The sequence below is a fragment of the Somniosus microcephalus genome, chromosome 21, assembly GCF_052327205.1.
Source record: "Somniosus microcephalus isolate GS21.2 chromosome 21, FLI_Smic_1.0, whole genome shotgun sequence".
In the NCBI taxonomy this organism is placed as follows: Eukaryota; Metazoa; Chordata; class Chondrichthyes; order Squaliformes; family Somniosidae; genus Somniosus; species Somniosus microcephalus.
Genome location: NC_141007.1, coordinates 35,831,786 through 35,856,626, shown reverse-complemented (window position 1 = coordinate 35,856,626; position 24,841 = coordinate 35,831,786). Strand labels below are relative to the sequence as shown.

Below are 24,841 nucleotides of genomic sequence, written 5' to 3'. Positions count from 1 at the left end.
CAACTATTTAAATACTTGAGTTGATCCAATTTCCTGCAGTCTCTCAGCCATTACGTACTTCAATAGTCAAATAAGTTATCAGATATTAGATAACTAATTTTACTGGCCTATGTGACACTCAGTATTTAATTCAGCGCAGATGAGAATTGCATTGGATGCTAGAATCCTTCTAACTCTTCCAACATCATAAACCTATATATGAAGTGGAAATAAAAATCCCTCCAACATACAGTAAACTTTCATCTGGGATGGCACTACTATTTTCCTTTATGTGTTCAATGTCATTTCACAGCTGTGTAGCACTCTACAAATAAAGAGAAACAGGTGCTGTTCATTTTACAACCTTTTTATCAATAACATCTGTAAATTAATACACTACTTTTTTCAAAAAATGTTTTTTTTCCCCTCCAATACCTGTTTCTCCTCTTTGTATATTCCCAGATTTCACACCTAGATTATGACTGAGAGGACAGGTGGATGCCTGCAGCCATCGAGGAAACACAATTGCTTTGGGAAAACAAAAGCACGACAGCGAAGTTTCAGCAGGAGATTTTGAATAACATTGACTAGTGAAAACCTTAAATACCCGTTTAGTTCTGTGTGCTCTATAGGTAAACATATGCTATTAAACATGTTATTATAGTATAAAGTGGTACGTTTTAGTAGCAGAAGATGTCCAATACACAATGTAAATATTCAGGATTCCAGCGTTGGACTTCCATCCAAAGCGCCCAAAAATGAACACCCATCTTTGATTGTCATTTAGACTTAACTGCTCTCATTTTATCAGCCTGGCTACCAGATAAACATTACAAAGCAGTATCATTCATTAGCTATGATGTACTTTGGGACATTGCAAGATTTTTTTCTAGTGGTGCATTCCATTTAAGGGAAGAAAAACAAGGTGCAGACAAATCCTGCCCTTAGAGAATAGAACAGTTATTGGACAGCTTTACAGCCAAGGCTTTCTTTCCAAGCTGAAGGTGGATGCATGCAATGGGGAAAAAAGCACATAAAATAAAGGATGTCTAGTGAATGATTTGCAAAAAATATATTGTTTTTTGGATTTCAGTTAATATCTGTATTCATCAGGTAAGACAGATATTATCCATAAACCAAGTACACATATGCTTTTAATGCAATTCCAACCCTCTTGTTATTATGTCCATAATTCCGACTTTTTTTCCCCAAATTAAAAGCAGTGTGCATAACTTTCCCTATTTAAAGTCCCATAGTTTGAAGGGTGCCAAAAGGTGTATGGGTACCTTCTTATTCGGTCACAGATGAACAAAAAGTAACATAATTCAAAGACTGAAGAAGTTTAACTCTTCTTTGTGGCTCTCGGTAACCTAGCCTTCTTTCTTAGGCTTTGTTGGTATTTCCTCATTTCCTGGTGCTGCTATTTTATAGCTGTACAAGTATATATATTACAATATCTACAGAATAGAGAATTTACACCTGATGACAGAATTTGCCCCAACAGATCCTTTGCTCATGAGAAAGACCTTCATGATTATAAATTGCGAGCTATAGATCTGTTACTGTTCTGGACATTTTACATGCAGATAGCACCCTCTGGTGGTAGCTATTGTATAGCAGTGATGTTCTGGACTGATGAACCATTTTATATGCAGATAGCACCCTCTGGTGGTGGTTATCGTGTTAGCAGTTTGTATGAAGCAGAGGTCATTTGACCTTTCTTCCTGTGTGAGGTAATTTGACCTTTGTTCCTTTCTTCCTGTGAGAGGTCATTTGACCTTCGTTCCTTTCTTCCTGTGAGACGTCATTTGACCTTCGTACCTTTCTTCCTGTGAGGTCATTTGACCTTCGTACCTTTCTTCCTGTGTAACCCAGGAAGTAGAATCCCAGGAAGTAGAATTCCAGGAAGAATCTGGCAGTAATGGAGGATTCCATAAGGGATTCACAATCCAATGTAATCTGATTTCATATGTTAGGCCAAGCGCAATATCTGTGAGTATCTTTGTTTGTTAGCATAATAGCAATGTTGTCAGAGTAGTATTTTGATAACACGATGTTTATAAAAGGTTAATATTTGATAGTTACAGAAGTGAGTCCAAATGTTAGTTATACAATTAGTCTATTCTACTGTTGTAAATATGTTATATCTTATGTAATATCGAATGTATAGTACTCAGTTTATGTACAAAACATACTTTGTCTTTGTTTACAGTTTCACAAATTTGTTCAAGTAAAGGCTTCAAACAGCAAACGGCTTCACGAAGAATTATTTTGAATAAGTGTTTAACTTGCTGGATAACTAGATAGGAGCACGTCTAGCGTGGCCAGTACAGTTACATTTATATATAAAAAAGTGCAGATGCCTTTCAGCTTCTCTGCAATTTTAATAATGACGACTAGCCCCTTAAAAAAATAACTTGCTTAAACTTCAAGGTTGGTTTGCGTTTATTGAAGCACATTGAACACAATGCAAGGCTTACTTCCACAGCAAATGCTACTCACCAGTTGTTGTCACTAAGACTTGCCATCACTTCGTCCAATACCTCTGCATCAATGACATCATCATATGTTAAAAGCATTTCATACAGCTGGCTGGCGGTTGTCTTCCTTATCTGTGCAAAAGATTAATTAGAAAACAACTGCCACGAAACACAAAACCATCACTGAACAAGTCTGTCACTTCTGGGACTGTGCAAATGAAATAAGATCACACATAAGCTATCCCTCTGCTAGATTATATCAATTTATACTAATATTCATAGTTTCCACATACCACTTGAAAGTCAGATAACAGTGATCAGGTGCAATAATACTACATTTTCATACATCACCAATACTAGATTCGCTTTAGAGTCAGTGAAATAAATGCATTTGCATAAATTGCTTTTTCCACTATAAAGTGTAACTACAATAACAATCCTTACTCTATGATTAGCAGCAGTTATTTGATTATTCATCAGTAGCTGAAATATAATCTGTTGCATGGCTCATCCACCGAGTCATATATTCAACCATTTCAGAGGATTCAGCACTGGACCGAACAGGGGAACAGGACTACATTAATACATGGAATCCTATGTAATATTGAATTGCATACAATATACAGCACAGAAACAGGCCATTCAGTCCAACTAGGCTGTGCTGTTGCTTATACTCCACATGAGTCTCCTCCCATTCTATCTGCCTTACCTCAGCCTTTTAGCATATCTTTCTATTCCTTTTTCTCATGTACTTGCCTAGTTTCATTTTGAAAGCATCGAAGCTATTTGCCTCAACCTCTTCCTGTGGTAGCGAGTTCCATATTCTAGCTACTCTTGAGTAAATAAATTTCTCCTAATTTCCCTATTGGATTTATTAGTAACTATCTTGAATTTATGGCCCCTAGTTTTGGATTCTCCCACAAGTGGAAACATACTCTCCACATCTACCCTGTCCAACCCATTCATAATTTTAAAGACCTCTATCAGATCACCTCTAAGTCTTCTCTTTTCTAAAGAAAAAAGCCCCAACTTGTTCAATCCTTCCCGATAGCTGTAATCTCTCAGATCTGGTACAATTCTTGCAAATCTTTTTTGCACTTTCTCCAGTGCTTCTATGTCCTTTTTGTAATATGGAGACCAGAACTGTGCACAGTACTCTAAGTGTGGCCTGACCAGTGTCCTATACAAGTTTCACATAACTTCACTACTTTTGAATTCTATATTCCTAGAAATAAATCCCAGTGCTTTGTTAGCATTTTCAATTGCTTTGCTGACCTGCGATGTTGCTTTTAATGATTTGTTCAAATGTATCCCGAGATCCCTTTGCTCTTCTACCCCATTCAGTTTTTTATTTTCTGAGGTGTAGGTGATGTGTCTATTTTTCCTGCCAAAATGCATCACCTCACATTTATCTATGTTAAAGTTCATCTGCCACTTAACTGCCCGTCTGCAAGTTCTCTCTCTTCTTGTATTATGTTGCATTCTTCCTCAGTGTTAGCTATACCCCCCCAGTTTGGTATCATCTGCAGATTTTGATATTGAGTTACTTGTTCCTAAGTCTAAATCATTAATGTAAATTATGAATAACAATTATCCCAGCACTGATCCTTGTGGAACACCGCTTTCTACCTTCCTCCAATCTGAATAATTACCCTTTGCCCTTACTCTATGCTTTCTATTTTTTAGCCAATTTACTATCAATTCAGCTATTTGTCCCCTGACTCCACCTGTCCTAACCTTTTTCATTCGTCTACTGTGTGGTACCCTATCGAAGGCCTTTTGAAAATCCAAGTATATGACATTTAATTGATGTTGACATGATTAGCCTATTCAGAAACTGATCATTGACTTTACTTGCTTCCTACTCCAGTCCATGCTGAATATCAACAGGACAGTGGTGGATGGGTAAGTGGGAGAAGACCATGAGCAGCCCTTAAACAGAAAGTTTGTAGAGCGTTTTGCAATGGGAGCCGCTTGATTTACAACATTCTAGCACACCTGCTTCTCAGAATTAGTAAACGGCTGGAGCCCTGTCATTAGGGTTGTTTCAATTCCTAAAGGAAAAATACTTACATATGGATAAATACTTCCAATTTCTAGGTCTTACCTAATCACTTCACTTCCCCTTTAACACCAGACTAGAATCGGCTTTGAAGTCAAATCATTTATGCATCTAAAGACCTATACTTCCCCAAAAATTATGCATCATGTTTAGCATATGTGCTCTTCAACATTTCTTTTTAAAACATTGCAGCTTTTACAATTTTTTTTGATCTAGAGACCACCCTGGTTTAATTTCACTATTTTACAACCTAAGCTTTCAAAAAGGACGTTCAGAACACAAAATTTTCACTCCAGTTTTAACTGGATACAAGGACTGTAATTCTTAGAAATATTTGTAAAATTGAAACTACAAATATCTAAAAATACATAGCCATTGCACAGGCGGTGCACCCACTGAAAATTCCACGGAGTCAATGTCATATGTTAAAATATGCTGCAGGCACGCGTTCTGTTCATTTTCAACAGTATGAGGAGCAAAAATGGATGCAATGAATTAGACAACATAGGTCATTAACAAAACAATTTAAAATAAAAACTTTGCCTTAAATACCAACCTCCCATTTTTGAATTTTTAAAATGTATTACTGACTCAGTATTTTCCATCACTGCAGAATTCTGTTTCAGAATATACAGCTGGACTCCTTCCAGTGACCACATGACTGTTAACAGCTGTAAGAGCAGCCATGGCCAATCAAACAATGCATCGCCTCTCTTCTATAAAGCCGCTAAATCCCTGTCTGAGCTCTGATGCATTTACTATCCTCATGCTTGTTAGGTGATTATGATCACCCTTACACATTTGTTGTCATGGCAATCTTCCATTGTAGCCTGAAGCAAAGCATTAACTGATGCAGAAGTAATGTTCTGTTACTTCCACAAAAGTAATTTATAAACTCAGAGAAGTACCTTTGGGCACCTTTATGCTTTTTCACTGGTCACACTTTTACTATTTCCAGAGGTAGTTTTGGCTGTTTTACTCAATTTCTCTTTACAGAAAGAGCTGCTTGGCTTGTATTGCATGATGCATAAATACTGGAGAATTGCATCACATTGATATATTGTCTAGCAATTTTAATATAATTTATTAATGTACATGAACTGAAAATTACATTCACATTGGTGTGAACTGCACAGTGCATTTTATGATAACGGAGAGTTAAAGGCTTAGCGTGTCAATTTATCTGCCCAAAAACCTCATGCAGCCTGTAGCTTTTTACATGGTTCATCATTTGGTAAAGGTGCAACACAACAGGCCTCTACCACACACTGTTACTTCTTAAGAAATTAAGTAAATTAGTGAGTGCTTACTACTGGGAATGGGTAGCACAACAGGCGCAAGAGCTGGAAGAGAACTTTCTTTCTGATATCACCTTGGAACTGAATAAGACCACAGAACCTGTAAGACAAGCCAAATCAAGAGTATATGTAATTATACAAAAATATAAATCTCAACTGGAATGTTTGTCTATGTAAAGCGCTAGGAGTACAATTCTTTATAATGTAAATGGGGATCAGAAATGGGGATGTTCGCTGATGACTGCAGTGTTCAGCACCATTCACAACTCCTCAGATAATGAAGCACTTCATGCCCGCATGCAACAAGACCTGGACGACGTTCAGGCTTGGACGATAAGTGGCAGGTAACATTCGTGCCACACAATGACTATCTTCAACAAGCGAGAGTCTAACCACCTCCCCTTGACATTCAACAACATTACCATCGCCAAATCCCCCACTATCAACATCCTGGGGGGGGTCACCATTAACCAGAAACTTAACTGGACCAGCCATATAAATACTGTGGCAACAAGAGCAGGTCAGAGGCTAGGTATTCTGCGGCTAGTGTCTCACCTTCTGACTCCCCAAAGCCTATCCACCATCTACAAGGCACAAGTAAGGAGTGTGATGGAATACTCTCCACTTGCCTGGATGAGTGCAGCTCCAACAACACTCAAGAAGCTCGACACCATCCAGGACAAAGCAGCCCGTTTGATTGGCACCCCATCCACCACCTTAAACATTCACTCCCTCCACCACCGGCGTACCGTGGCTGCAGTGTATACCATCTACAAGATGCACTGCAGCAACTCACCAAGGCTTCTTCGACAGCACCTCCCAAACCTGCGACCTCTTCCACCTAGAAGGACAAGGACAGCAGGTGCATGGGAACACCACCACCTCCAAGTTCCCCTCCAAGTCACACACCATCCTGACTTAGAAGTATATCGCCGATCCTTCATCGTCGCCGCATCAAAATCCTGGAACTCCCTCCCTAACAGCACTGTGGGAGTACCTTCACCACATGGACTGCAGCGGTGCAAGGTGGCGGCTCACCACCACCTTCTCAAGGGCAACTAGAGATGGGCAATAAATGCTGGCCTTGCCAGCGACACCCAGATCCCATAAGCGAATAAAAAAAAAAAGCACCTTAAGGACTGGTGCATGCGAAGAGACAGATTGCAAGTAAAGCATAAATTTTTCACATTTGCCAATTTAACCAATACCCTTATTTATCGGCAGAAACAGCATTCTGGAAATGATAGAGTCAAGTACCAGGAACTTAAGTCATCTGGAGTAGTTTCTGTCTCTTGCACAGAATGGCATCAGTGTGCTTCTCAAACTGGTTGGAGATCCTAAAGTTTCAGGCAACTTTACAAATTGCAATGATAAAATTTTTTTGAAGTAACTAAGATTATGTGGAATATCTATTATTTAAATATCAAAAATTCAATTGCATGTAAAGAAAACCAGAGTTCAGAAGAGGATCGGAACATCATTTTCAAAAATTTAGTAATTACATTTGACCTGTGAAACTAATTGACACTTTAGATCAATACCAAATTTTGCCTGGGTCAGCTTTTTTACATTTTTTCCTCAATAGGATTACTGTAATGTTATTATCTCTCCCTATTCCCCCAAGGCCCTTGAATCTTAGTTTTCATAGCTTGCTAAACAGCAGTAGCATTTTTTTTTAACCAATCCTCCCCCAATATCTTAAATCCTCTTCAACAGTACCACAGCTAAATAGCAGAAATGCAATAGAAGAGAAAATATGAAGACATTGCTCGAACTAGGATGAGCTGATCATTTTAGTAAAGACTAAATTGCAGAAAACAATGTATTATTAACTTCAAGGTTAGCATTACATGTAAACACAATTTAAAATCTATGATAAGATTCAAAAATAGGTGCAGGTAAAACGCATCTATTTCTTGAACTAAATTGTATTTAAATACTGAAGTACTCCCAGTTTTTGGCCATGCACTCTCAGAATATAGTTCATTCATGCGTTCTTACAGTACAATTAAACAATTCTTTAAATTGTCAGTTCCCTCAACTTCAAAACAAAGCTCTACAAACATCGTCAGCAGATCTCATAGCATCTGAATATGATATTTTGGAATATGCTTTGTGGCCAAATCATAGAAACACTTGTAAGCAAAGCTACATAAACATAAAGCCATGACGTTTATATAAAAAGACTTCTAAATAAAAAATGGTAACCAAGGTTTTCTATAAGAAACTCCTACATACCAGTCCAGTCCCGGCATTGGAAGGCTCTCAGAGGAGGATGGGCAATGAACTTTCTCTTCCTTCCTTGTCACTTCTCTCTCCCCATAGGCCCAGAAATATCTTAAAATATTCTCCTGTCACTCAATTTGGTAAAATCAGTAGCTAATCGTTAGCTTCAGTCATTCAACTGGCGTAATGCTCTAACGGCCATGCAAGGCGCCTGATGTCGCTTTTGGATATCAATTTTACGACTGTGTGTCTTCAATCATGCTCCACATATTACTAATTTCCATTGGCTTTTAAATCAGGAATATGGAATGAGCTTTTTTGGAATACTGGTCAATTTTTGCCTGCCTGAGGTACAAAATGGTTAAATATTTAATTACCTTTACTGTCAGAGGTGCAGACATACAGCTTTCAAGAAAAGTAGCCTGCTGGTTTTACTTTCCCACGGGAAATTTGCATGTTAAAAAACATGAGGCCTATCCTGAACTTGCGTGAACATGCTCTGGGGTTTCTCTTCATCCATTCTGTCACTATTATTGTTAATTATGTATTTACAACCTGTGACATGAGTAATGTTAAAACTGTAATGCTACACTGCTGCTGTCTGTTGGAAAGAAAGTAATTTCAGTCCTGTAAGTACATTGCATTTCTTTGATCTTCATTTCTGTTTTATATTACTAATGTGGTGCACGTCCAATATATGCCAGGCTTCCTTATTAATCTGTAACACACAGAATGTATAAAACAATGCAAGGGTATTTTTACTTTTGTTTGTCTAAGTGGGACGTAATAGTCAGCCCTTATATTGGCACAAGTTGCTTGGTACACACTTTGCTGCTTATACATCGCACGTTTAGCCGATTGTAACATTTTTACCTACTCTTGTCTTTGCTATGATATTATTAGTATGATGGCTCAAAATTGCATTCATTGGAACAGCTTGTAGCCATCAGGCTGCCGTATTATTTGGAACATACTCAAGTTAGCGCAGTAAATTCTGAACTTTGAGCAGAGCATGAATTTGATTCATGTATGCTCTTCCCCCAACAAAAACAGTTTGCCAATTTCAGTCAAATCAACTGCGGAACAATGCCTGGGGGTTCTGGTGGTGAGGGGAGATTCCTTCTCATGTTCTCTGCTTGATAAACCAAGGAATAGATAGCACTGTTGAAATCCTTTAAGAAGTCCACGGGTTCAAGCACCCCGCCTTCTTGTCCAAGAAGGACAATGTGTATGAGAGGCTAGCTCGGGGGGTGGAGCAGGGGAGTATCACCGCAGACTTTACTATTACACTATCATCACCGCAGACTTTACTATTACAGTATCAGGTTTACTGTGTCATCAAAACACAATTGATTTTTAAACTGAAATAATTTTTTCCATATGCAAAGGCCTTCAAAATATATCTTCCCCATATTTAAATATGTTAAACAGAAAAGTAGTAGTTAGTTTGATGAAGTGCTCAAAACACAACTCGATTTTCCAAACTGAGAAAGGAAAGACAAGATCAATATGGATGGCAGTGAAGTGGATTTCACTCTTGAAAAGGTTATTGAAGAATAACTTATTTTTGTTTTTTGTCTGCTGTTCTAAGCTCTACAGAAAAATCTGTGTAAGTTAGACTCTCCTGAACTGACAATTGCAGTTTGCAAGAATGACTGAATCATAGGACTTAGCTTGCAAAGATGAAAATGTCATGATATGCAAATAGATCATTGCATGGCTTGGTTACAAACACAACCAAAAGTTTGCCAATTTCTTTTTCCCTATAGAGAACACTACATTTTTTTCAACATTTGCTGAATAAATTTAAATATAGAGATCTTATTTATCATTGTTCAATCAGAATGATCCGATAAAGGCAGCTTTGTGGATAGAGGCCATTTATCAAACATCACAGGCACTGAATGTGGCAGTTAGCAATAATGAAGGCCTTTCCGTACTCATTATATCATCGGAAACCTTTCACTCACTGACAGGACCAATGCAAAGTTCCAGTAACTACAATGGTAAAAAATTTGGAGCTGATCAGAAAGGAGCGAGGGAATGTTATTAATACAGTTAGCACCGACGGTCTTAACAAAAACTTAAGATTCTTTGCTACTTAACAGCTCTTGATCTGTTTACATCTCACGTAAGGTGAAATTCTCTCACAATTGGTCAGGTCAACAAACATCAACCATATATAAGCTATTCATCCCCCTCCCTGGGTCTCACCAAGCTACCCACCAATCCTGGTTGTGAAGGCTCTCGGTTCACCAATGGAGGTCAGTAAATGGCCGGTAGGCAGTGTACAAAAGCACTTTCCCATTGATTTTTCTGCCTCAATGTAATTTTTAAAAAAAATTATTAGTTTATGGTATGTGGGTGTCGCTGGCAAGGCCAGTATTTATTGCCCATCCCTAATTGCCCTTGAGAAGGTGGTGGTGAGCCGCCTTCTTGAACCGCTGCAGTCCGTGTGGTGAAGGTACTCCCACAGTGCTGTTAGGGAGGGAGTTCCAGGATTTTGACCCAGTGATGATGAAGGATCGGCAATATACTTCTAAGTCAGGATGGTGTGAGTCTTGGAGGAAAACTTGGGAGGTGGTGGTGTTCCCATGCGCCTGCTGCCCTTGTCCTTCTAGGTGGAAGAGGTCGCGGGTTTGGGAGGTGCTGCCGAAGAAGCCTTGGCGAGTTGCTGCAGTGTATCTTGTAGATGGTACACACTGCAGCCACGGTACGCCGGTGGTGGAGGGAGTGAATGTTTAAGGTGGTGGATGGGGTGCCAATCAAGCGGGCTGCTTTATTGTGGATGGTGTTGAGCTTCTTGAGTGTTGTTGGAGCTGCACTCATCCAGGCAAGTGGAGAGTATTCCATCACACTCCTTACTTGTGCCTTGTAGATGGTGGAAAGGCTTTGGGGAGTCAGGAGGTGAGACACATGTCGCAGAATACCCAGCCTCTGACTAGCTCTTGTTGTCACAGTATTTATGAAACGCGTTGCTATGAACTAGCACCATAAATACCAGCAGAGATGTTAACTCAATGTGTGGCACATCATAGATGCTCTTACCTGGCCATTATCACATTGCTGTTTGTGGGAGTTTGCTGTGCGCAAATTGGCTGCCACGTTTCCCACATTACAACAGCGACTCCACTTCAAAAGTACTTCATTGGCTGTAAAGCACTTTGAGACGTCCAGTGGTCATGAAAGGCGGTATATAAATGCAAGTCTTTCTTTTCTTTCTTACCGTTTCACAGACAAGTGCAATATGCTGTTATCAATAAGGTATTTGTAGTTTATTTAATCTGATTTAATTTCACGGTATTTTATTAGTTCCCAACCCCACAAAGGGTAGGGTTTTATAGCTTAAAAAACAAGCCAAAAAGGCAGTGTTTAACGTGGCACGAGCACATCATAACCTACACATAACAATTTGTGTCCAATTTGCACTCCCAAAACCACACAGTCTAAATGATCAAGTCTGGTGTAATTGCAGAAACCATGAATGATTCAGTTCAATGACAATCCCAATTACAGGCAGTGAGAAAGGAATTTTAATTGAGGAAAAAAATAAAAGTGGTTCCCTGGATCTACTCACACTGAAATGCTAGCTTGAAGTTTCTGGACATCTTTGGACTTCCGGATTTCCTCATTGCAGAGGGAAAGCAACTCTTTAGCATAGTAGTGGCTGAGAAACAAATAGAAACAAAACATCAAAAATGTGCAGGAACTGTATTTGTACTGTCTTCAGTGTAAAGCCACTGCACCACCATGTTCTGGAGGGCGCTTTCACTTATAGATGTCCTATTGCTGTGATTTTTCCTTTTATCAGTAGTGATCTATAATAAACAGAAAGTCACCTATAATCAATCCTTGTCCTTACATAATATTTTCCACCAAGCACCACACTTGATTAATATTACAGTTAACCAAATTCTAATTTCTTTACAGAAGTGTCCTGAAGCTGGTCATCTTTACATTTGTGCGTGTGGGAAATAACTGTAAGGAACACTGAAGTGTTAAGTGCCCAGCCATTTATTTGTAAAGAAAGATTGATAAAATAAATTGAAACGCAAAAAAATTAATAAATGTCAGAAATGTTCATAAACTCCTACCAAAAACAAATTTTGTTCACTTTAAACTCTTCTTCTTAGGCAGTCCCTCGGAACTGAGGATGACTTACTTTAAACTAAAGATTCAATTGTAGTTATAATGAATAAGCTGCTTACATCTCCTCGCTAGAAGACACACCTACTTCTGAGCATCAAGTCATGTTGAGGAAGGAGGGTGGGGCGGGTGATGAAGAGAAATAGTATTCAAAATAGATTTGCTTCACGGCACCCAAATATAATTTAGGCCCATATATTTCTCCACACAATGGTTATATTAATAATAAAAGAAATTACACTTCTACAGCCCAATCAAACAAAACATTGTAGCTTCCAGAAAAATTTAAGAAGCTAAACAGTGAGCTCTGGCTTATAAAACAAACTGCGGTGTGATGTCAGACCATATAAGTGACAGGACTGCAGAGGAAAGTCAGTTTCAAGTTACAAATTGATTTATTTTGCATTAAGACATTATTTTATAACTTGCTGTTCTGACTTTATACTACAGGTTGAGGTTTGCCAACTGAACGTATAAAAAATAATTAGGTTATAAATAAAATTGCCAGGAGTTCCTCTGATGGCCCAGTGGGTAAATTCACCATGTGGTATGGTGCTGAACCATGTACAGAAGGAAATTCCCAGGTTCGATCCCTGCTCTGTGATGAGTTAAGCTGGTGTGGTGGTGGGGCTGCTACAACTGCCCTCTGCAAATCTGAGGAGAGAAAAACACTACGTGGACATCTGACAGTTATTTAGCTCTAATACTCATAACACAGGTCTACATGTAAATGTTAAGCAGAAAAAAGTAAACAAGTTCAACCCACTAGAACATTGCACTGTAAAATAGTCATGAATGGAACGGATTAGAAGGGAGCGGTAGCATAATGGTAATGTTACTGGACTAGTAATCGAGGCCTGGACTAATAATCAGGAGACAAGAGTTCAAATCCCACCACGGCAGCCGGGGAATTTATAATTCAGTTAAATAAATCTGGAATAAAAAGCTAGTATCAAGGAGATCGGACCTGGAGAGCAGAACAGATAAAAAGAGCGGCAGCAACTCAACAGGCAGTTTTTGAAAAAGTGACGTCAGAGTAAAAAAAGTGACGTCGACCCAAGGGAAGGAGCTGATTGGTGAGTAGCTGGTGAGTGTACTTTTAAAAATATTTTAATTTTTTTTTAAAGTTTATTTCTGCTAAATTAGTTAATAGCCTATAAAATAGAGGGAAAGAGCTGACTGGTGAGTAGTTGGGGAGTGTTTGTTGTTAAGTTTTAAGTTTATTTCTGCTGGGGTGGTTCTCATTCTATTAAATAGAGGCATGGCAGGGCAGCTCAGTCCCATGGAGTGCACATCCTGTGCCATGTGAGAAGTCCTGGACGACCACATGTGCAGGAAGTGTCACCAGGAACAGCAACTCGAGTTCTGGGTTTTGGAGCTTGAGCGGCGACTGGACTCACTGCGGTGCATCCGCGAGGCTGAATTACGTGGATAGCACGTTTCTAGAGGTGGTCACCCCACAGCTTAAGAGTCTGCAGGCAGAGATGGAATGGGTGACCGCCAGACGAGGAGGACCAGGCAGGTAGTGCAGGAGTCCCCTGAGTGCATCACGCTCTCCAACCAGTATTCTGTTCTGAGTACTGATGGGTGATGGTTCCTCTGGGGAGTGCAGCCAGAGTCAAGTACACGGCACCACAGGTGGCTCAGATGCACCGGGGGGGGGGGGGGGAGGAAAAGAATGGAAGAGCGATAGTGGTAGGAGATTCGATAGTTAGGGGAGCAGACAGGCGTTTCTGTGGCCGCAGATGTGACTCCAGGATGGTATGTTGCTTCCCTGGTGCCAGACTCAAGGATGTCACTGAGGGGGGGGGGGGGGGGGGGGGGAGGGTGAACAGCCAGAAGTCGTTGTCCATATCGGTACCAATGACATAGGCAGAAAGAGGGATGAGGTCCTGCAGGCAGAGTTTAGGGAGCTAGGAGAGAAATTAAAGAGCAGGACCTTAAAGGTAGTAATCTCCGGATTACTCCCAAAGCCACGTGCTAGTGAGTACAGGAATAGGAGGATAGAACAGATGAATGCGTGGCTGGAGAGATGGTGCAAGAGGGAGGGCTTTAGGTTTCCGAGGCATTGGGAACGTTTCTGGGGAAGGTGGGACCTGTACAAGCCGGACGGGTTACACCTTAACAGAGCCGGGACCAATATTCTTGTGGGGAGGTTTGCTAGTGCTGTTGGGGAGGGTTTAAACTAGCTTGGCAGGGGGGATGGGCACCAGCATATAGGAGTAAAAAAGAGGAATAAGGCGCATAAAAGAGTGAGTGTGTTGGATAGTACTAGAGAAGAAAGTAGTACTAGAGGCTGAAGTAGTACCATATTAGATAGGAGCAGACCAAGAAAGACAACGAAAAATTCAAAAATGGGTTTAGAATGCATGTACGTAAACGCACAAAGTGTGGTGAATAAGGTTGGTGAGCTACAAGCACAATTAGCCATGTGGCAATATGATGTTGTGGCAATAACGGAAACGTGGCTTAAAAACGGCGAGGCCTGGGCACTTAATATTCAAAAGGTACAAGGTGTTCAGAATAGGTAGGGAAGGAAAAAAGGGAGGTGGGATGGCAGTGCTGATTATGGAAGACATTGTAGTGTTGGAATGAGAGGATGTTCTTGATGGGACAAGGACAGAATCCATTTGGTTAGAGTTGAGGATCAAAAAGGGTATGATCACGCAATCGGGGGTATTCTACAGGCCTCCAAATATTGAGAGGAAGGCAGACGTGCAAATCTGCAGGGAAATCGCAGTTATGCAAGAACTATAGAGTGGTGATATTGGGGGACTTTAATTACCCAAATATCGATTGGGATAATGCTAGGGTAAAGGGAAAGGAGGGGGAGGAATTTCTGAAACGTGTTCAGGAGAATTTCCTTGACCAGTATGTTCTTGGCCCAACTAGGAAGGAGGCATTGCTGGATCTGGTGCTGGGGAATGAGGTGGGCCAGGTCGACCAAGTGTCTGTGGGAGAACACTTGGGTACGAGTGATCATCATATCATATCATAAGATTTAGATTAGCAATGGAGAGGAGCAAGAAACAATCTAGAGTGGAACTTCTAAACGGGAATAGGGCTAACTTCAATGGGATGCGAAAGGATCTATCTAGCCAGGGTAAAATGGAACCAAAGACTGACAGGAAAAACTGTAACGGAACAATGGGTGATCTTTAAGGAGGAGATGTTCCAAGTACAGGCTAGGTACATTCCAACAAGAGGGAAGGGTAAGGGAACCAAAGCAAGGGCTCCTTGGATGATGAGGGAGATAGAGAAGATGATGAAACAAAAAAAGTGTGTGATGCATGTCATGTGAATTCTTCAAGGGAGAACCAGACCAAATACAATAAGTTGAGAGGGGATGTGAAGATGAAAATAAGATTGGCAAAGAGAGAATATGAGAGCAGGATGGCGGTTAACATAAAAAGGGAACCCAAAAATCTTCTACTGGCATATAAACAGTAAGCGGGTAGTAAGAGGCGGGGTGGGGCCTATTAGAGACAAAGGTGATATATGCTTAGAGGCGCAGGGCAAGGCTAGAATACTCAATGAGTACTTTGTATCGGTGATTACTAAGGAGGTGGATGCTGACAAAATATCGGTAGAAGTGGAAAAGGTAGAAGCAATGGAAGGGGTGAAAATTGATAGACAGGATGTACTAGGAAGGCTGGGTATGCTTAGAGTGGACAAGTCGCCTGGTCCAGATGGCTTGCATCTCAGGTTGCTAAGGGAATTGGGGGAGGAGATAGCGGAAGGGCTTGCCATAATTTTCCAATCTTCCCTCGATGCTGGGGAGGTGCCTGAGGATTCTAAAGTGGCAAATGTGACACCATTGTTCAAGAAAGGGTGCATGGACAATCCTAGTAACTACAGGCCGGTCAGATTAACATCAGTGGTGGGTAAAGTTTTAGAAACAATAATCAAGGAAAAAATTAACAGGCACTTGGAGAGGTTTAGCTAAATTAAGGCGCGTCAACATGGATTTGTAAAAGGCAGATCGTGTTTGACTAATCTAATTTAAATTTTTGATGAAGTAACAGAGAGGATTGATGAAGGGAATTCAATGGATGTTGTCTACATGGATTTTCAGAAGGTGTTTGACAAAGTGCCACATAGAAGGCTGGTTAACAAAATTGAGGCTCATGGAATAGGTGGGTCAGTGGCAGCTTGGCTAAGGAATTGGCTTAAGGCCAGAAAACAGCGAGTTGTGGTAAATGGCTGTTTTTCAGACTGGAGGATGGTAGACAGTGGTGTTCCCCAAGGGTCAGTGCTGGGGCCACTGCTTTTTTTTGATAAATCACCTGGATATTGGAATACAGAGTAGAATTTCTAAATTTGTCAATGACACCAAACTTGGGGGTGTGGCAAACAGTGATGATGATACCAATTGACTGCAACAGGACATAGAAAAGCTAGCAGAATGGGCAGACAAGTGGCAGATGGAATTTAATACAGAAAAGTGTGAGGTGATGCATTTTGGCAGAAGGAACAGGGAAAGGCAATATACACTTAATGGCAGGGACAGAGGGACCTGGGAGTTAATATGCATAGGTCCCTGAAGGTGGCAGGACATATTGAGAGAGTGGTTAACAAAGCATATGGGATCTTGGGCTTCATAAATAGGGGTATTGAGTACAAAACTAGAGAAGTTATGCTGAACCCTTATAAAGCACTGGTTGGGCCACAACTGGAGTATTGCGTCCAGTTTTGGTCACCACACTTTAGGAAGGATGTGAAGGCCCTTGAGAGGGTGCAGAGGAGATTTATCAGAATGGTTCCGGGGATGGGGGATCTTAGCTACAAGGTTGGAGAAGCTGGATTTGTTTTTATTAGCGCAAAGGAGGTTGAGTTGTAATTAGATAGAGGTGTACAAGATTATGACGGGTTTGGATAGGTTAGACGGGGAAAAGCTGTTCCCACTAGTTGATGGTACAAGGACTAGGGGACACAGATTTAAGGTGTTGGGCAAGAAATACAGGGGGAATATGAGGAAAAACTTTTTTACGCAGCGAGTGGCAAGGACCTGGAATTCGCTGCCAACAGAAGTGGTGGAAGCAGAGACACTCATTGTTTTCAAGGGGAGACTGGATATGCATTTGAGGGAAATAAACTTGCAGGGCTACGGGGATAGAACGGGGGAATGAGACTGACTCAATTGCACTGCAGAGAGCCAGCACGGACTTGATGGGCCGACTGGCCTCCTTCTGTGCCATTATGACTATGTCTATATCTATAACAGGACACAGATTTAAAAAAAAAAATCGATCAAGTGATTCTTACTGGAAAGTGCACGTGACATTGGATGAAACGTGGACTTGGCTATGCAGAACACTCAAAGCTTATACATATCCACAAAGAATGGTCATTTGGGGGAGGTGATAGAGGGCTGCATGTGCCCGGGGACCATGTACCAGCGCGAGGGAAGTACTGCAGGAAAAGAGATGGGAAATTTAGAGAAAAAATGTGTTTTGTGAAACATAATGCAATGGACATAGGCAACAGGATATACTATTACAGGCCTGAAGCTTGGGGGCAAAGCAGCAACAAATTATTTGCCATTAAGCATCATTTTGTTGTTGTCAGAGAGAGTAAAATAAGAGATTCTTTGCCTCCCGTTCAGTCAACACCATTCCCCGCAATTTACTTCTCTTTTCTCTCCTCCTTCCTTGAAAGTGTTGCATCATGCTGACATATGATTCCATCGATCCCAGCAACCCTCCAGTACCTCAACGAAGTGGCCATTCTTCATGTGTAAGCCTAGCCACTGAGTGTCTGAAGGCTATTTAATAGCATGGAACATCAGGTGAGCCCAACTCAGCCCTCACCTGGCATCCATGCCAGTGCATTTTCTAGCAGTGATTTGGAGTGATCAGCATGAACCCTAATGTGTTGTGCCCTGGCTGAAATCAGCTAACTCCGAATAGACCATGGAGTAAACTGGGTCCTTCTTCATTTGTATACCTTGGTACACATTGGAAGGTGCATTTATCGACTACTGGGCAGAAAGGAACAGATTTTAAACTGGAAAACATTAGTTGGAAGAAAAGACAGCAAATGAAAGGCAAAATAACAAAAAAGAATAGTGATAGAAAAGGCGGCAAGCAGTATAAAGTGAGTGGTGTGGGTATGGTAAACAGATCAAGAACACTGAGTAAGAAAGAGCAGGAGTGAAAGGAAAGACAATACCGTAGGAGACATAGATTAATAAAAAGAACAAACTTGCACTTATAGAACACCTTTCACATCCCAAAGAGATGGGCAAGTGTCCACACATTTAAATTTCTTTCTGCAAAGTTATAATAATTCAACACTATCTGCAAATACAACTCAACAGTTGATTTTATTTTGTCACCCCATTTTAACTTTTCTTTCTTCCTTCAAAATTCTTTCTTGTGCCACCCTCCTATAGTTGGCAAGGTAAATAAGCAGGACTGCAAGTAACTGAGAGAGGCTGCCAGGAGGAATGTGGTCACAGGATGGAATCAACCACATTACAAAGTGTGAAAGGGGCACCTTAGTCAGTCTACTATTACTACGAGCTCAACAGACATTTAATCAAAATGATTCATATTAATCTACAATACTGATTTTATAAATATTATTGCACAGCACTTCACAAACTTCTCATTTTTCAAGATATCTACTTAATTATGTTGTAAAACAAGCATAATGATTGCATATATTGATTGCACTGTCAACAGAGCACAAAGAAGCCAATTCTGTTACTGTGTCTGGAACAACTTAGTTCAAAAATTGTCTTTGTGCACCACAGAGTAAGGTCTCATTTTGTTCTGTCAACCAGCCACTTCAAATATGCTTCAGAAGAAAAGTGCTGGGTCGATGTTATATGAAATATATCAAGTTGCAGACACTTTGATGGCAGTTAGGAAAGTTCCATCTGTTCAACAGGCAAAATGCCTGCAAAAACAGTCTGCATCAAGGGAAAAACGCAGGCTTTTCCAGTCTTTCCTTTCTGTGAATCAGGGACATGTGTGCCCTGAACACAGGCCATCTGCTTTAAAAGGTAAGCAGCATGTCAATTAGATCTCTTATGGCATGGCCCAGGGTGGTCTCTGAAATAAAAGTCGAGCTGTGCTGCCCTTGAATTAATTTTTAGCTGAAGGAGGAGCAATGAATAGTTCAAGGCTCAACAGTTTCCAGTCCTTTGAAACCTAATGGCAGCAATATGTGGAATCTTACAAATCATTCCCACTAATTGATTAGGAATAACCAATTTAGATTGCTTCTTATTGCCCCCTCATAAAACATTCATAGCTGGCAAATCCTTGTAACTACATTTAGCTTTTGCTGCAGAATTCATGGCATTTCTAAAAACAACTATTGATGTTACAATCTTGACTATTGCAAACATGATCATTGTATTAGATCAAACTTTAGAGATAGAAGTTATAAAAAAAAGTTTTTAAAATTCTATTAGTATACTGACTCTATAGACATAAACTTCACAGTGCAATGTTAATCTGTATTCAACCGAAGAGGATTTTTATGCTGATTAACATTTACTTTTGAACAGTACTGTTTATAAACGTTATACAGGTACTGTAAGTACCAGAATTCAAACAACTGTAAAAAGTGCAATAAGTATTAAAGTCAGAAAGCTAACCAGCTTATTCCTTCATGGGATGTAACAGCTTCCATGTTCATATTTATTAAAAATAAGTGCACATTGTAAACTGAGCAACACTGTACCGTTTCATATTCTATTTCCCCAATGTTCAGTATTCAGGTTTGTCAAGTTAAATTACCAAAAATATAAGTGAGTACAGTACTTCTGCTCAGTGTCTATTCATTAGAGAACTGCAGCATGTAGAAAAGATGTATGAGTAGATTCTCAATTATCAAAAATAAAATGGTGAGGTTTCATTTAGTTCTACTTCACATTGGGTATAGGTTCTCCTCCTTACACTGCTGTAGGTTGGAATTTATCTAGGGCTCCTGATAATGCTCAGGAAAGTATAGCATGAGTTCCAAGATATGAATGTTATACATCACTGTTTACTTCAAACACCCAGTATATTTCAGAGCACTTAAGACATGATATGGGACTGCATGGTGTCATATTTATCGAATTCCTCTCCCCATGTTGTTCTGTAATGAGATACTAGGAAGTGCTCAACAATAAGCTGTGCTGATTCTCCATCCAATCTCCCTCTGCACTCAGGTCAAACAGTCCCAAGCAAGAGGCAGCGACACGAGGACAGCAGGGAAGGCAACTTTTAAAATACTGCCAGGTTTTGTTAAGCAACTTCATCTGATGCCAAAGTCAAGAATGGAAACACTGTTTGGCAATTCATTGTACACTGGAGTTCGAGTGGCATGGCACACTAGTACAGTAAACCTCATTTTTATTTCAATTCAAAAATGGCACTGTATTTGCTCAAAGATTACACTAACAAGCAGAGTAGTCATATACTGGGAGAAAAATTAATCTGTAAAATACCAGTAGACCTTTCATCTCTTACTAATAAATACCTTTCATCTACTGTGAAAATATCGAAGCATCCATTAGCCAGCATCTGGTCAAGCATCTTCAGCAGAGGGATGGACACCCTGAAAAGTAGTAATAGCGTTGAAGGAGGAGGAGGAAAATTGAAAATGACTCACCATCTCAAAGCCATGTCAAACTGAAGAACCTAAAGTTTTATCTTTATCTTTCAAAATAAATAGTTCACAATATGATGGTTGATTTACATTTTGAGTAATGAATGCTCATTATGAGAGGCATTAAAAAAAAATCTAAAGTTATTTCAAAAAGGCTTCTATATATGATTAGCATGAATTAAAAAAAGACAGTACCTGCAGAGTTGGCAGAGAGAAGCACACAAAAAATGTTTAAAAACATTTAAGTTGCCATGGCTTTAACATGCACATTACACAACAGAAAGCAGATTACAGGGAGATTTTTTCCCCATTGGTGGTTCCTTATGAAGTGCAATCAGTAAGGAACAGTATCCAAGCAAACATCAGTACAAGATACAATTACAACAGTTACTGCTTATATGCCATTAGTTAGTTCAGCTAAAATACTAACACACGTTTCCATAAGATTAGTATTTTTTTGTTTAATGGACGTAAGTTAAGAAAACAAGTGGAAAAATCCAAGTCCAAGTCCCTTATGGCCAGGGTAAAGTTTTGATCAGTGGCCGGCTAAGACTGTCAAAGATCGAGCGATGTTGACTATGTACTAAAAGTGTACAATACTTTCCAAACATTAAGTAAACCATACACATCTCCATCTGTTTCCCCCACCTGTCATCATGTATATTATCCTTAAAGATTTGTATTAAAGTTCCACAAAACTTGTTCATGGCTTCCAGGTCATTGCAGATTGTTTTGAGATAGTCAAAGAGTGACTGGGCTGAATATCGCACCTAAAACAAAAAGTAGAATGGGGCAAATCAAGATGATAAAAACATTCCACTGTATAAAAGAATGGTCAATCTAACAATTAAGACACAAATTTACACTTTAACAGCACACACCAACTGTTGGTGAAATCGGCTTTGTTATTATATAGTACTATGTTTTTTTAACCTGTTGATTTTAATCGGGTGATTTTAATCTCCATATTGATTAGACAAATCAAATTGGCCATGGTAGCCTTGAGGAGGAGTTCATAGAGTGTATCCGGGATGGTTTCCTAGAACAGTATATAATGGAACCAACCAGGGAGCAGGCTATCTTGGATCTGGTACTGTGTAATGAGACAGAATTAATAAATGATCTTGTTTCTCTCAGAGGGTCTTAAATCTGTGGAATTCTCTGCCCCAGAGAGCCGTGGAGGCTGGGTCATTAAATACATTTAAGGTGGAGATAGACAGATTTTTGCAAGATAAGGGAGTGAAGGGTTATGGGGAGCGGGCGGGGAAGTGTCTTTGAGCCCAAGATCAGCCATGATCTTATTGAATGCCGGAGCAGGCTCGAGGGGCCAAGTGGCCTATTCCTGCTCCTATTTCTTATGTTATGTTAACCTCAACAACAAAATGCAAGTAGCACTCAACTTCTCCCTTTGAAAACAATGGTGTCATGAAAAAATCAGCACAATTATATTCAACCCAGAAGTCATATGTATAGTGGCATTGTCAGTAGTTTCAGCATGAAAACAACAAACACATAGCTGAAGGAAACACTTTAGTCTTAGCAAATACCCTTCCTAGTCAATATTAAAAGAAAACTTTAGAACTGAGTTCTGATGAAGGGCCATGCCCAGCCATTTTGTTTTTAAAACCTTAATATACATGAGGCTAGATGTTACTGTTGTTAATAATAGTGAACACATAACACATTCATATGGCATTCTTCTGTTTACTATTTTATTGGCGGCTATAACCTATTTAAAATAACCAAATTTGATCTGGCAGCTGCCAGTCTTGCCCTCCAATTGATCTAATTGGTTAACAACCTCTAATCCCAGTGAAGAAACACTGGACTGAATTTTGCCGGCACTCAGAGTGTGGGTTTGGAGGCGGGTCCACAGTTAAAATCGAAATGACTGACTGCGAGCTGGGAACCTGCTGCGAACCCGCCTCCATGTAAGTTTCCAAAGTGTCGGGTCTGCGATTTCAGAACAGATATGACACTAAGCGGCGAGGGAGGCATTTAAGATACTTAACTGCTTGTTGCTTGGTTCAATAAGGAGTGTAGAAGAGCATGCCAGGAGCAGCACCAGGCGTACCTAAAAATGAGGTGCCAACCTGGGGAAGCTGCAACACAGGACTACATGCATGCTAAACAGCGGAGGCAGCATGCTATAGACAGGGCTAAGAGATCTCACAATCAACGGGTCAGATCAAAGCTCTGCGGTCCTGCCACATCCAGTCGTGAATGGTGGTGGACCATTAAACAACCAACGGGAGGAGGAGGCTCCATGAATATCCCATCCTCAATGATGGTGGAGCCCAGCACATGAGTGCAAAAGACAAGGCTGAAGCGTTTACAACCATCTTCAGCCAGAAGTGCCGAGTGGATGATCCATATCGGCCTTCTCCTGAGGCCCCACCATCACAGAAGCCAGTCTTCAACAAATTCAATTCACTCCACGTGATATCAAGCAACGGCTGAGCGCACTGGATACAGCAAAGGCTATGGGCCCCAACAACATCCCGGCTGTCGTGCTGAAAACTTGTGCTCCAGAACTAGACGCGCCTCTAGCCAAGCTGTTCCAGTACAGCGACAACACTGGCATCTATCCGACAATGTGGAAAACTGCCCAGGTATGTCCTGTCCACAAAAAGCAAGACAAATCCAATCCGACCAATTACCACCCCATCAGTCTACTCTCAACCATCAGCAAAGTGATGGAAGGTGTCATGGACAATGCTATCAAGCGGCATGTACTCACCAATAAACTGCTCATTGATGTCCACTTTGGGTTCTGCCAAGACCACTCGGCTCCCGACCTCATTGCAGCCTTGGTCCAAACATGGACAAAGGAGCTGAATTCCAGAGGTGAGGTGAAAGTGATTGCCCTTGACATCAAGGCAGCATTTGACCGAGTGTGGCATCAAGGAGCCCTAGTAAAACTCAAGTCAATGGGAATCGGGTGGAAAACGCTCCACTGGCTGGAGTCATACCTAGCGCAAAGGAAGATGTGAGAAGTCACACAACACCAGGTTATAGTCCAACAGCTTTATTTGAAATCACAAGCTTTCGGAGCGCTGCTCCTTCGTCAGGTGAAGTTAGAAAGATTACCTGTAATCATCTGGCAGTGGTCTCTGACTATATATGCTGTGCCTATATGCATCTCTTCACCTCACCTGACGAAGGAGCAGCACTCCGAAAGCTTGTGATTTCAAATAAAGCTGTTGGACTATAACCTGGTGTTGTGTGACTTCTCACATTTGTCCACCCCAGTCCAACACTGGCATCTCCACATCATGACAAAGGAAGATGGTTGTAGTGGTTGAAGGTCAATCATCACAGCCCCAGGACATCGCTGCAGGAGTTCCTCAGGGCAGTGTCCTAGGCCCAACCATCTTCAGCTGCTTCATCAATGACCTTCCCTCCAACGTAAGGTCAGAAATGGGGATGTTCGCTGATGACTGCACAGTGTTCAGTGCCATTCACAACTCCTCAGATAATGAAGCAGTCCATGCCCACATGCAACAAGACCTGGACAACGTTCAGGCTTGGGCTGATAAGCGGCAGGTAACAATCGCGCCACACAAGTGCCAGGCAATGACTATCTCCAACAAGTAAGAGTCTAACCACTGCCCCTTGACATTCAACGGCATTATCATCGCCAAATCCCCCACTATCATTATCCTGAGGGTCACCACTGACCAGATCCTTAACTCGACCAGCCACATAAATACTGTGGCAACAAGAACCGGTCAGAGGCTAGGTATTCTGCGGCAAATGTCTCACCTCCTGACTCCCCAAAGCCTTTCCAACATCTACAAGACACAAGTAAGGAGTGTGATAGAATACTCTCCACTTGCCTGGATGAGTGCAGCTCCAACAACACTCAAGAAGCTCGACACCATCCAGGACAAAGCAGCCCGCTTGATTGGCATCCCATCCTCCACCTTAATCATTCACTAACTCCACCACCGGCGTACCGTGGCTGCAGTGTGTACCATCCACAGCAACTCGCCAAGGCTTCTTCGGCAGCACCTCCCAGACCCGCGACCTCTTCCACCTAG

At 40.8% G+C, this 24,841-nt stretch overlaps 1 protein-coding gene across 1 annotated transcript in view; it reads right to left on the bottom strand.

The window, feature by feature from the left end:
• tbcd (tubulin folding cofactor D) overlaps positions 1-24,841 on the bottom strand; it is a 354,778-nt gene that overhangs the window by 5,633 nt on the left and 324,304 nt on the right. Inside the window, exons 33-37 of the mRNA XM_085963427.1 lie at positions 21,447-21,568; positions 20,670-20,747; positions 11,623-11,712; positions 5,832-5,919; positions 2,482-2,591 (exon numbers count right to left, since the gene is read on the bottom strand). Coding sequence (XP_085819553.1) covers positions 2,482-2,591; positions 5,832-5,919; positions 11,623-11,712; positions 20,670-20,747; positions 21,447-21,568 — 488 coding nt within the window. The remainder of the gene's footprint in view (positions 1-2,481; positions 2,592-5,831; positions 5,920-11,622; positions 11,713-20,669; positions 20,748-21,446; positions 21,569-24,841) is intronic.